Here is a 13897-nt window from a genome sequence, read left to right as displayed (position 1 = left end):
TTATCATACCGAAACACCAAGTTATAGAATAAAGACATGATTAAGAAAAGAGAGAATAACATCCCTCTTAACTTTTGGAGAAGAGATTGGTTTATTAGAGATTGAATCTCTTGATCAAGCTTTTGTAGTGCTTTTCTGGTCTATCTGATTCTACCTCGTATTGCTATGAATCCTCCTTCACTTGAATTAAGCCATGTCAATATTTATTAACCCAAAAATGAAGTAATTCTTCACGGCTGACATATAATTATGAATGTAATGACAGAAAAAGGGTGGCGAAATTATTGGAATAATAGAATGGTATTTGTTATTAATGGTTAAATAGCTTAGAGAAAGAAGTTGAATCTAAGTTTCTTTTTAATTTAGTTTGCTTATTCTTTAAAGTGGGTGTATTTTATGAATTATTTTGAGTCACTTCGTGCAGAAAAATAAAAGATACTTTTATTTTGTCTTGTATAAAAAAAGGAGTCAAAACAGAATAGAGTATAACGTATATAGCTATGAGGTTAATCTGGATAGAGTAAATAGGAGATAATTTTATTTTGTTTTCTAAAGTATAAAACTAAATACAGAGAAGAGAAAGAGAAGTGACACAGTTATATATCCTGGTTCAGCTACGTAGTGCAATGTAGCCTATATACAATCCATCACAACGATGATGAAATTTTTACCATTTTTAACCAAGATGATATTCACCAATTTTACTAGGATTCAATTTAATTCTATTTAGGACAAACTCAGTTTCTACCCAAGCCAAATTTGACTAGGAACTCACCCTAGCCTTCAACTGCAAAGTGCACACCCAACTTGCAAAAAAATTCCCTCAAGATTATGAAAACAAAACAGAAATACATACAAAAAATTTCTGAAATAAACATGGACTTTTCTCTAAATCTAACTCTGTCTTTTTACTCTCAATAGCTTTTTTCTTACCTTCTTTATCATAATGCCTTTTTTCATTGAAACAAAGAAAAATTAGACTGAGACAGAATATTCAATGAGAACCATGAAGGAGAAGAAGATAATAGTTCTGTATGAGAACTCAAACTTTGTACTCTCACTCTTTGCTCCAACCATTGGCCGTTTACCCCTTTGATAGAGGGGTAAAGCTTTCAAAACTTAAAATTCTTCTTCAGCACATTTGACTTCTTCTTCCCCAATATCAGGAACAGCAACGGCGTTTCAGAAGAGATATAGAGTAGAAACAGTGATTTAACCATACATGGACATCCATGCCTTCTATCTTCTCTTTCATTATTTTTTGAATTTCTTCTTGAATCTGAGCCTTTTTATTTGTACTTTGCCTCCAAGTAACTTTTTTTACTATTGATTTCTTGAAAAGATCCATAACCTCCAAACATTTGAACTTTTCGATTCGATGTATGCAAAGAGGAAGTTTTCTTCCACAAGTTTCAATGTTGCACAAAGATAAAAAGATTTCTCTTATGAGCCTTCAGATGTAATCTTTGCTTTTGTCCCTAACTTTTTTTACTTTCTTCTTCTTTGATTGAAATTGATAACCCACTTTTTGTACTTTGATTTAGCCCTAATCAAAATTTCTCCTTTTTCTTGCTTTAATTTTGTGATTCCACGTGGGTAATAGAAAAGAGAGAAGAGAGAATTTGGTTCCGTGTGGTTTGGTTATGATAAAATTTGAGTTCCATTGCTTAGTTAGCCACCAATTCAAGTGAATGGGTTCAGTTTATCAATTGGGCTTATGAAAATAGTGTGAATTATATTCAACCACTTATTCCTTGAAATTTATAGATATATGTGGGCCTGAGAGTGTGATTTATATTCAGCCACTCATTTTCTTAGAGCTTATGGATCTGAACCATTGTTGGACTTTGTTTGTTTGTTATTGGGCCAGTTTGATTAGTTTAATTTTTAGCACAATTAACAAACTAATCCCACAAATAATTGGACTTTTAACTCAATAATAATGTTTAGTCATCATCAATATATTGTTAGTTCTTCAAATTCAATAGCTATGGTGTCTAAAAATTATTATTTAATTGTTAAAAAAAATCAAATAATTAATTTTAAATTTAAAAGTGTAAAAGTTAAAAAAATTTTAAATATTTAAAAATTATTATAAAAAGTAAGTTAGACAAAAATTAGATACTAAATAAAAAACACAATAAAATTGACCATAATAAAATATTGCCAATCATATAATTTTAGATATTAAAAAGACTTTAGTGTAACACTCATTTATTAGATTTTACAGTGTTTTTCAAAATCTTGAGGACGAGACAACCCGCCCTAAAATTTTAAAAAACACCATAATATTCAATAAATGAGTTACACTAAAATTTTACCTATATCAAAAAATTATTGCAAGTACCTTTTTTCCAATTTTCATTGTCTTTGTTTGCAGCCACTTGTCAATTGTTGAAATTTAGCACTTGTGAGGAATTTAGCCGCTCCACTTATCAAGAAGCTAATCATCCACGGCTCTTCTATTATATATATAAAATAGAGATTCTTCGACCATAATAACGCCAATGCTTGATTTTCTTTTATACCAAGAAATCAACTAATTGATAATTCATTTAAGTTTAGCTAGACTACAGCTCTGGCAAAGCTTTAATTGGGCAATATTAGGACTTCTGTATTGAATCTAAATAACGGTTGCGCTAATACTGAGATATAGCATTACATTTCCCAGCCTTCTTTTCAAAGGACCGATATAGCATTACATTTCCCAGCCTTCTTTTCAAAGGACCGTGAAAAGAATATAAATAAATAAAATTTCCCAAAAAGCACATAAGCTCTTCATACTTGTTGAGCTGCCGAGCTGTGGAGGACTTGTGGTTGTAGTGACAAATATAAATATTATACACACCAATCTGCACCAACTCTTCTACCTACCAAAATTGTATTCTTGTGCAGCACACAACCGGTACTATATTCAACCACTTCCTCCACAATAATTAGTGATAATTTTATAATTGATCATATTAATGACCTTGAAAATTATCTCGTAATCATATTGACAACTGGGGGGAAAACAAAAATGGAATAAGGATTAGTTTGTGAGCTTTGGAGGCTTTAGAAAGCATATGCTCCTCACAAACCCTTTCCCAACTTGACCCACTGCTTTTAAAACCTTGGGTGGGTTGCGTGCTTCATTCACATCTGTCTCTTGCTTCCGCTTCTTTAAAAGAGAACGGAAAAAAGGAAAGGAAACGGTTACAAAAGAGAGGGAGATTTGTTTTTAATGTATTTTGCACTAAGTCCACAAATATAAAATTCTGAATGCAATTTTCATACCTTTGAAGAGTAAGATTCTACCCATGTTAGGCCAATTACATCACCTCCCAGAGAATCATGCCATACCTTGAATGTGTTGGAGAACTCTTTCTGCAAGTGATAGATGAAAGTATCAAAATTAGGCATAAGAAACACACCATGTTATGTTCACCGTCAAATTATTTTCAATGTACTTGCCTCTAAATCTCTGACAAAGAACCTTGATGGATCAAAGTCTATAAGCAACTTATTTTTAAGTGCTGCTGGTTTACCCTTCAAATCTTTTGGCAACAAAAAGGGTTGAAAAGACTTGCTAGCATGCCCTCTAGCAATGAGTTTTCCTGCCAACATTGTAAATATGAATATCATTTGATTAGTCAAGCACAAAATCTGAAATTGAAGCAGAGAAGCTAAAAACATAAAATATCCATGCTGTCAACTACTTATAGTCCTCGTTATCATATGAATCATATATCTTGAACATTTTTATATAACCATCAATGTTGATCAGATAAACCCGTATAAGCTAGCAAAATCACATAATTGCCTTGTATCAGTAATAATCACAGCAAACCAATTATGTTCCCATCACACTTAAACCATTCATGGACTGTAAAATTGTATAAACTACCAGTTATTAGGAATTGTACCATTATCAGCTTCAGATGGAAAGAGAAGTCTTTGGGGATATGGGAGTTTGTCCTTGTGGAGAAGAATTATGGCATCATAATTGTTTAAAGGAGTTCGAAAAAGGCACTGCAGCAATAATTTAATAACTCATCAAGTTTGTGCAAAAAGATATCTAATTTTTTATTAAAATTTGAAACAATTAAGGAACTGAAAAAGGTGCTCCACTTACCTCCCATCTATATGGACCAATCTCCTCCTGAAAAGTGAGTTTTGTCAACAAATTTGCACTGCTTCTGGCATATGCAACTAACCTTTTAAGTTCCTGTTAGAAACAAATAATGCAGAAATTAAATAAGCAGAAAAAATTACTTACGTTTATTCTTAAACACAATCTGAAGCCATGTATTACCATATATCATAGAGAATTACTCCAATATTTAAATGCATTACCAAAACGATGAGTCCAAAGACAATGAAATTATCAAACATATAAAGGTAATGCATTTTTTTCTTTCAAAACTCAGGCCTTAATAACTGGGAAAAAAGCTGTAAAATATCCAATCACAGGATGACAGGAAGAACTAACCAGAACACTTGGTGATAATCCAGTCCAAGACTCAGATGCCTTATCATAAACTGTAGCTAAGAACATTCCTGCTTCCGTACTTTTCCCATTCTCTCCTTGACCTTTCCTTCTTAGCAAAAAGTTATCCTGAAAATCCACAGTTGTCAAGAAGATATTATGTTTGACTGAAGACCAACATAATCAATCAGTCTTTACTGATGTGCTCAATCACACGACTTACATTTATTTCTTTCTCATCACTTGGGCTTAAGTCATTATTTATGTCAACAATCAATGGTGAATAAGTCCAATCATACTGTGAGAGTAATCTCAGGAACCTGTCAACAAATCGGACACGTGTATGAAAACTAGAAAAAGTGCTGGAAACACCTAAGTGCTTAACAGCAATCTGATATATACTGAATCCTAAATCTACGGAGAATTATCCGCCCAACTTCACACCCAATTCTGTGATATTTCAACATAAAACATAAGTTTCTAGTAATATAAGTTAGAGAGTACGTGATGCAATGTTTAAGCAATCTCAAAATAAATAATTAAACATTTCAAAATTATGATTGCAGATTTGATTACCAGAAATGATTTAGAAACTCACCTTAAAAACCCATTGATTCTGGAGCAAGGAACACCAAGCGGAAAGGGATTCAGAAAGACATATGCAACCAACAGCTCGACAGCCTCCTCTAACAAGCAAGCTGAAAATAAATGTGAAGAAACCCATCGTTTTGCAAGTCTATCAACATGAAATTCCATGTATTAGTTCCACATTACAAATGCAATATAGCTTAACAAAGAAATTTTCAAACATTCACCTCACTACTGTCCCATATATTGGGTGACGACTTTGTAAACCATTGATCATGCTTGCATGCTGACTATGAATAAAAAGTTTCTTGTCAGTAGAATGAACACGCTTTGCTTGATCATTTCCTGCTGCATGTTAAATGGTATTGAAGTAAGATTTCCAATAAGTCATCAAATTCATATAAGTAGTGGAAGCCCATACCTTCCTTGTTTAACAGATTAAGTCCCCTTTCATGCAAAATTTTAAGACGAAATGCATATCCAGCCATCAAAACATCTACATCATTCTCAGTGGCAGTACATGTCACCCCCCATGTCTTCTGAAGACTGCCAATAATAACCAAAAAATAAATAATGAATGAAATACTGGTAAAGAATCCATCCTAAGGTAAAACAAAGATTCAAGGCCCCACCTCTCTCCGATTTGAATAAGAAAACTAGATTTTGTCTTTTCAATAGCAATTTCATCCATGGGCCAGTTTCCAGAACCCTCCAGCTGTGAAAAGCCCCAAAAAAGGAAGAAAGTTGTCATAAATTGCCTATATCAAGCTTACTTCATTTAACACTGCCGGTGAATAAATCCATACCTGAATCATGACTTCCAGAGGTTGAATGCACGATGGAACATACTTATTAAGTCTCAGAGATTCAAATTTTTCATTAGCTAGAAGATGAGGTTCAGGAGGGAAGACTGATGTAAACCTGAAAGCTGTAAATAAAAAATAAACATGCAACATTGATCTGGCTCAGGTTTCAATAATTACTTTTTCTTTTTTGTAAAAAAATAATAATAATAATTTTGTTAATTGTGAACTACAATGCAAACGCAAATAGAAGCACTGAAAATGACAAGTTTAAGGTAAAATACCAGAGTCTAAAGGTTGTACACTTGACACCTTCAAAGGGAGGTCTTCAATAAGACGCAAGCGCTTTGATAAAAGATCAAATGCCCCAAGCAAACTTCCAGAGTATGATACAGGATCTGCCAAGAGTTAATCGTTTCAAAAACATTGCATTTATTAATAAGGTAAGCACGCACACACACAAACACGAGAGAGAGAGAGAGAGAGAGAGAGAGAGAGAGAGAGAGAGAGATTCCCAATACCTCCAGCACCATGAAGCAAAGAGAAATCCAGTTGATCAACAGCACCTATAATATTTTCCATGGATAGAGAAAGATGACGACCAATCACATGCTCAACTATTCTTTTCAAAACAAGATGCCTTGACCATTGCTCACTTTCCCATACTATGATTTTTCATACAATAAAAAATGCCATTATCATGTTAGTCATCAGGATATTTGACTTCAGCCACAAGGATAGAAAGGTATGATGGTCAAACAACTAAACCATAAGTCAGAACACAAGAAGCCAAACCTGTGCTTTCAGCAATTCTACCATCTTTAAACCTTCTAAGCTCTGCTTTCTCTCCCCAAAACTTCCGGAACTCCAGAGCCTGCTTCAAATCATGAGTAACGGCTGTATTGCATGCAAGGAAACAAATTTGAAAACAAAATGAAAAAGAGATTATATTTGGACAAAAAAATATACCTCATCTTTACTTTCAGCATTTGGGCCAATATCAACTATCCTAAATGCTTTCTCCAAAGTACTCACTGAAATTCCTATGAACAGTGGTTCTTTATCAAGTACAGACAATCCCTGGAGTTGTGAATTCAACTAGAGTTAAGAGAAAGAACAAAGTATCCAAAACATTATATTTAAATGAAATAGTGAAAAGTCATGTTTAAAACCATACATCATTCACACTCCATTGGCATTGTGTGTTTCTCCATGTAACTTGGATTGACTTTGCTCTGTCATTCAACGCTTTGGCTAAAATACCATGTACTTTCTCCTCATACAATCTCCAGCACTCATCATCCAAACAAAATCCTGATACATATACCTCCTTCTTTCCCTTCAAATTTAATCTATAAGAGCAATCATGTAATCAAATAGATTGTTAGCTTACAAGTCAGTCAATCAGTCATCAAGAAATTGATCCAAGGAGGGGAGCTCAGAACTTTTCTGTTCAAACTTCCTTTGATATATTCCGCTAAAATTTTAATGACACATAAACTTAAAAGACCTTATATAAAAATAATTAAAAAAAAAAAGAATTTGGATCCTCTAAATTTTAAATTTGTACTTTAGAGGGTAAAGTGTAATCTTCTACCCTTGAATGGTTTCTCTCTCATATTTATTCTTGGTCCCACCTATAAAATAAATGGTGAAAGATTACACTTAACTCTCTAAAGTGAAATTCAAACTTTAGAGAATCCAAATCCAAAAAAAATACTTGCTTTTAAGAGCTGCTAAAAATCCAAATATGATCACTGAAATTCTTCATTTTCCTTTGTATTTATATTACATTTCCAACATATTACATTGATCAGATTCCAATTGTAGAGTGTAATTAATCTACAAAGAACATTGAAAAGTATACAACAAAGTAAAACATGCAAAATGTTTTGCACTAGAACATGGAGATCGCAGAGTAACACTCCTATGACTTATATTGCCATCCAACAGGAAAAGCATTCAATCAGACTAACGGACACAACAAAATTAAACGGAATAAGTTACCTTATGCAATAGTCGTATTTAACCGCATAGTCTATCTTGGTCATAAAAACTTCCTCAAATCCGCCATCTCTACACTTTTCCATGCACTTAAGTGTCAAAGCAGCCTCATCTTGAAGCTGAATACAAAATATGTGGAACAAAAGCAAAGAAAATAAGGAGAACAGCAGCTATAGAAAAAAGAAAAGGAAAAATTAAAATTGGTATTATGGCCTACGTACCTGATTTAAACCATTTCTAGACATTCGGAAAGCCAAATTGAATCCCCCAGATGGATGGCATATGATAACAGGAAATGACTCTTTAAGCTGAATCTTTTCCTGAAAATGTAAATCATGGACACAATGATTGTATTAAGACAATGTAATGCACATAACATGTTGTGCCAGAAAATTGCAAATATATTATGCAAAATCATAGTATGAGATAGTCAAAACTAAGCCTTGTTTCACTAGGTCGGGCTGGTTCCCTCTCTCGAGTATAAAAAAACGGACAATAGAGAAAAAAGAGAACCAAATCACTCAAGTTGATATCAGAACAGAGAACAAATGGAAAGTAAATGCAAATAAATACCACATAATATGATAACACAGTTAAAAGTAAAACGAAACCAAATAATGGAAAAATTAAAAAACAAGTAGAGATGTGGACCTCTTTTGTAATACTACTCAGGCCTGTCTTTGGAAAGTATAGCCCTCGGCTCCACGACTCCGAAGTTGCTACAAAAAAGAAAAAACATTTGCAACAATGAATATATACCTATTGCACAACATATGTGCATTGAATGTCAAAACCTAATCCCCACTCCCAAGTCCCAATCTATGATGGTTCTTTGTCAATAGCAAATTGGCTACAAAATTGATTAAGAAACTAGATGTGACACTGGATTGAAAGGATATGGCATAGGCTTCCATAACAAAACTATCAAATTGGATATACCAGTAAAGAGGAACAATGTTAAGCAATTGCGAATACATAAAATACGGTAGACACCAACCTTGTGATCAAAATTAGCCAAGTATAGGGCAAAAAATTACAATAATTTTGTCCATAGCATTTACATGAAAGAAATGGATGTCTATCTTAAGTGCAAACAATCTGAACAGATACACTTTCGTAACTGACCAATCATGATGATGATACAAAGGAGAGTCTATACACATACCAATGAAGTTCAAGGTAACCCGAACTATTTCAATTGCCTTCATTGAATTGCTGATTTGTTGCCTAGAAGCAAGATATGCCAGTATGACAGAAATCAAAAACCCATTCAGGCAATCATGAACATACACTGAACTTCTATGTCGAGCCCAAACCTAGATCAATGGAAACAAGAACTCAATTCCGTGTCCCTATTATACATATCTTTAACATTATTAGATGTTATCATGTTATGCATGATGCAAAAGTAATATTCAAATATGAAACCTTAAGCTGGATCAAAGCCTCCCTTATTTCCTTCCAACCGAGAAATGTTTTGTTGACAAATTCTGTATCCTCTAGAAACATGTCTTCCAGAATGCTAGAATTGTACTTTGGCGTAGCCTGAAGTGTGGTCCCTTGAGAATATTAACAATCAATGATTAATAGGTTGTAGAAAAGGGAAGAAGTCGTTATCTCAATGAAACAAAATATAGATAAACTAGATATCGGGGGAAGTCGAGGAACAAACCATGATTCAAATTATGAATGTTATTACGCTTCATGTTTAGCTTTGATAAGCTAAATAGAGACGTAGCTGACGGAATGATTCTTACAAAAAAACCAGGAACTTCAGCAACCTTTGCAGCTGCAATTTTTTCCCTTTTAATGTTAGTCATGCCACTATTGTTTTAAGGTAAAATGTGTGCAAGAACAAAAAGAAATTACCTGGATAAACATGCAGCAGAGGCTTTCGGGCTTCATTCTGAAAGGTAGACCATTCAACCTTACCAATAGATGGAGAAGCCTCCAAGTACTTCTTGATCAAGCAGAGATAAAGGCACCTTTTGGCATGGTACCTATAATTTAAGTAATCTTTCTCGTGGAAACACCCCTAACATAAAAATAGGAAAATAGCATGACATTAATACCATGAACATTAACATGTATATAAGTTTGGTTATCCCTTCTTTTAGTTTAAGTTTATATGAATATTAAAATAATATACCTTGGGTAACCTGATAATAAGATCAACATTGAGCTCAGGCCTAACGAGACTCTGAATAGAATAACTGCCTCCGATTTCGATGAGCGATGGCTTCTTAAACATGAAGTCAACCTTATCCGCACCAATGTCCCTCACGAATTTCGGTGCTACATCCGCAGTTACCTGAAAACTCATCAGCACTCAAAAGAATCAGGGTTGAATGCTCCAAAAAGAACAAATTATAATAATATGAGCTTGAAAGAGCAGACCTTGAAGTCAACGGGGATTTCGTCGATGCATGACTTTATGGCGGAGACAGTGTTATCAACGAGGCTGGAGAAGTGAGAGGAATGATAAAGGTGGACCTCCTTCAATAACTCGCTAACCTTCAACTCCGTTGAGTCCATCATAGCATGGCTGCCTAAACCCTCCATGTTGGCACCGGCGGAGGAAGACGAAGGCGGACGACGGCGTGTGCGAAGGGTGTAGTGTCGGCGAGCTCACAGGACGGTTGTCTGGAATAGAGCGTGACTTGCTAGTGGCTTCAGGGAACAAGAAGCGTGGTTCCGGCGGTAGAGAAGAAAGGGGTGGGTGGTCGGAGGCAGCGACAGAGGAGGATATGAAGCTGGTGCAATTCTGAGCTGCTGGAAGCAGAGGAGGGAAAGAGTGTGTTGTTGGCACACAGGCACAGCATAGTTATCAGAACCGAACTGGTAATCAACCCGGTCATATGACCGGTCACCAGGTTATTGGTTCAACCGGTGGGTCACTAATTCACCCGATTAACCCAGTCATAATTAAAAAAATATAAAATTATATAAATAAAATTAAAATAATGTCTTAAAACTTAAAATGCAAGTCTTTACAAACATTAATAATCTAATATCAAGTCTTAAACATAACTAATAATCTGATGGTGTTTGAGACGAAGACATTTTTAAAATTCTAGCAAAAGAAACCAAAAATATTTTCAGCAACAAAAGATTTACTCAAGTCAGTTTTTAAGCAACACAGCATCCACCACCATTCCACCAAAGTTCACTAAAGTTCACTGACTTTGTGATTCAACAAAGTGAACAAACAGCAATTCAAAAAATGCGCCAGCAACAAACAACAACAGCTCTAAAAAACACGGCAACTCTAAAACATAGCAACTCTAAAAGACTAAAACACAGCAACCAGCAACAAACAACAACACTAAAAAACTAAATGCAACATCAGCAGCCACCAGATTCAAGTTCAACAATAATTCTAATTCTAACTAAAGTAATAACCACCAGATTCAATAGCAACTCTAAAAAATCAAATACAATAGTAATAACCATCAGATTCAATAACAATACTAACTAAACGATGCTCAGCTTCAACAACTCTAAAATTCAACTACAACAGTCACCAGCAATAGGGGTGTTCGCTGTGCGGTTTGGTTCGGTTTTTGAGAGAAAGGTCATCCACTCATCCGATCCGATCGTCTAATTAAACTGCGGTTCGGTTTGGTTCGATTTTTTTAGCAAGGCCATCCGAACCAAACCAAACCAATTAAAATCGGTTTGGTTTGGTTCGGTTTGTTTGGTTTTTTCAATCAATTCAAAAAAAATACTACCATACTATTTCACAAAGTCATAACATTGAAATCGACAAAAAAAATACACAATAGCTAACAAAGTCTTGATCCAATATACTTAGTGTTTACATATTATATAAAAGTTATAAAAGGACGTCATGTGGAATATCGCCTAACCATTGGAAGGCCAGTGTAATATTGTAATTTATCCAAGAACAAATGATCTAGGAAAGGAATACTCACATGATTTATAACCTTAAAGGAGTTCCCACGATCAGCTATAACAAGCAAGTCGGTCTTCCTATCTCTATTTCTCCCTCCAGGATTTGTTACCTACACAAGGCATATTAATCAATATAAATACTAATGCAAAGAGAATTACAGATTGACTTGTACACCAAATCACCAAAACAGATGATGGTGCAGGGCAAGAAGAATAAATAAGGTTTTCCTGTTTATCAGAAGCCCCGCTTAAATAATGGTATGTCATGAGTACAACAATAATCTGGGCAAAGAATTCGAAACATGGGAATGAGTTTAATGAGTTTCAACACATTTACCAAAGTTCTCAGTGTTTTGGGTTGATTCTTTTCTTTTTCTAGACGATAATAAGCAAATGACAAGCAGGGTATGGCCAGAATCAATTAGCAAATCAACAATCATAAATGATCATAGACATTCTTCAAAAAATAGTTTACCAGATGAGGAAAATTTCTAAATTGCATATGATAAAGTATAAAGGAAGCAAAAGCTAGACAGTAAAACTGGATAAGTTATGGAGTAATCATACTTAGTGAAGAACATACAAAGTTGCATCTAAAAGCATAATTTATATCTTAAACTCAGAGGTGGGTAGTAAACAAGATTTCCATGTTTTGCATCAGATGTCTAGGGTCTAAAGTTGGGGCACAGATCCAAATATACAGCACTTCTAAGGGGCATAGTAATATTCTAGAGCAATTCATAAGCATATTAATCTTAAGCACTGGTGCACCATCAATTCAACAAAAGTAATTCAACAATATTCAGTTTCTCATGACATATACGAGGTAATCTAATACTTCAAAACTGCTTCCATTTTCTCATTATTCAAATTTATCTTACCATACTGATTTCAATCTCTTCCTATCAAGATCCAGAACCTCCAACACTTGATAAATCATACTAAATCACTTCAAAAGTAATTTTTTATTTCATATTATTTTTCCAAAAAAACTAATAATAATAAACCAGAAGCAGTTTCACATAAAGTTTTCAGATATTATCAGATAACACTATTCAACAATACCAACAATACAAACCAGAAGCAGTTTCAGTAATTCAACAAAACAGCAATTGGAAATGAACAACAAACAGAACAGCAATTTCAGTCAAATTACATACCTGACTCGGTGGCTCGGGCTCCAACTCTGACTTGAATCGGTGGCTGGGTGGGAGGTGTTGTGTTGTGGGTGGCCAGAAACGCTGCTGGGTGGTGGCGTGGTGCTCTGTCCGCTGGGTGGTCCTGGGTGAGTGGGTGGTGCTGTGCTACTGCTGGCCTGCTGGGTGTAACTGTGCGAGGGTGGTGCTGGGCTGCTCGGCGCTGGCTGTGGCTGGGGCTTCGTGCCTTCGTGGTGCTCTGTCCGCGAGGAGGTCCTGGGAGCAGTGGGAGGAAAGATTCGGCGGCGCTGGAAGGAAGGCTTCGGCGGCGCTGCGAGGTCGTGGGAGGAACGGTCTCTCGCCGGCGCTGGAAGGTGCAGAGAGCGAGACTGTGAGAACTGGGAAGAGAGCGGCTAGGTTTCGTTTGGGGGTGGGGCGTGGGGGTTACTGGGCTAGGTTTTGTTTTCACGTTCATTTGGGGGTGGGGCAGTTTTTTTAGGGTTTTTTACCTTACCGGTTCGGTTCGATTATAGTTTTCATGGTCAGAACCGAAAATCGAACCGAACTGCAATAAAAACAGTAAAACATATTTTTTTCAGTTTTCGATTTTTTTATTCGGTTAGTTGGTTTAGTTCGGTTCGAATCAGTTTTGAACACCCCTAACCAGCAACCACCAGGTTCAGTATTCAACAATTCTAGTGAAAGGCCACAGTCAAAAAATTGAAGGGAGCTCACCTGGATAACTGGTTTCCAGACCGCGACCAAGAAGACGACCACCACCACCCGACTGACCCGAGGGAGCAGATGTAGAGATGCTGCTTGATTTCTGTCTTTTGTGCGCTTTCTGCTGCCGATGAAGTGAACGCAGGGCAGGAGCACGGGACCTCGATGACGACGAGGTGAGAGACTAAGAGAGCAACGAGGTGAGGGCATGAGGCCGTGACCGTGAGAGACCGAGAGTGACGAGGTGAGCGAAGAGGCGA

At 35.7% G+C, this 13897-nt stretch overlaps 1 protein-coding gene across 12 annotated transcripts; it reads right to left on the bottom strand.

Moving 5' to 3' along the window:
* Positions 1-2593: 2593 nt before the first annotated feature.
* On the bottom strand, positions 2594-13381 carry LOC107625180 (uncharacterized). 12 transcript variants are annotated; one of them, XM_088505187.1, is made up of 28 exons: positions 12939-13381; positions 11799-11888; positions 10261-10635; positions 10013-10174; positions 9733-9898; positions 9536-9652; positions 9292-9422; positions 9029-9179; positions 8515-8582; positions 8085-8183; positions 7867-7982; positions 7037-7211; positions 6829-6939; positions 6655-6733; positions 6381-6524; positions 6144-6257; positions 5863-5984; positions 5689-5771; positions 5478-5602; positions 5284-5401; positions 5067-5204; positions 4692-4788; positions 4472-4597; positions 4115-4207; positions 3906-4011; positions 3454-3596; positions 3277-3366; positions 2594-3160 (listed from the first exon to the last, which is right to left on the bottom strand). In XM_088505187.1, the coding sequence occupies exons 3-28, from the start codon at positions 10423-10425 to the stop codon at positions 3032-3034; spliced, it is 3168 nt and encodes a 1055-aa protein (XP_088361313.1). In that variant the 5' UTR covers positions 10426-10635; positions 11799-11888; positions 12939-13381; the 3' UTR covers positions 2594-3031. The 12 variants fall into 12 exon arrangements, with proteins under 12 accessions (XP_088361313.1, XP_088361306.1, XP_088361309.1 ...); XM_088505180.1 differs by having other exon boundaries at positions 3277-3362; positions 3450-3596; positions 5284-5404; positions 10261-10632; XM_088505183.1 differs by having other exon boundaries at positions 5284-5404; positions 10261-10632.
* Between the last annotated feature and the right edge of the window lie 516 nt (positions 13382-13897).

The sequence above is a fragment of the Arachis ipaensis genome, chromosome B2 (assembly GCF_059453495.1).
Source record: "Arachis ipaensis isolate K30076 ecotype BB chromosome B2, ASM5945349v1, whole genome shotgun sequence".
In the NCBI taxonomy this organism is placed as follows: Eukaryota; Viridiplantae; Streptophyta; class Magnoliopsida; order Fabales; family Fabaceae; genus Arachis; species Arachis ipaensis.
The sequence above is the reverse complement of the archived record's forward strand: the minus strand, read 5'-3'. Positions and strand labels throughout refer to the sequence as shown.

Coding starts and splice junctions, on each gene's coding strand:
- LOC107625180 (XM_088505180.1), bottom strand. CDS start 10,425: ATGGAGGGTTTAGGCAGCCATGCTATGATGGACTCAACGGAGTTGAAG. Junction 9,899..10,012: donor TTATTATCAGGTTACCCAAG/GTATATTATTTT, acceptor TTTTTATGTTAG/GGGTGTTTCCACGAGAAAGA. Junction 5,603..5,688: donor CTTATTCAAATCGGAGAGAG/GTGGGGCCTTGA, acceptor TATTATTGGCAG/TCTTCAGAAGACATGGGGGG.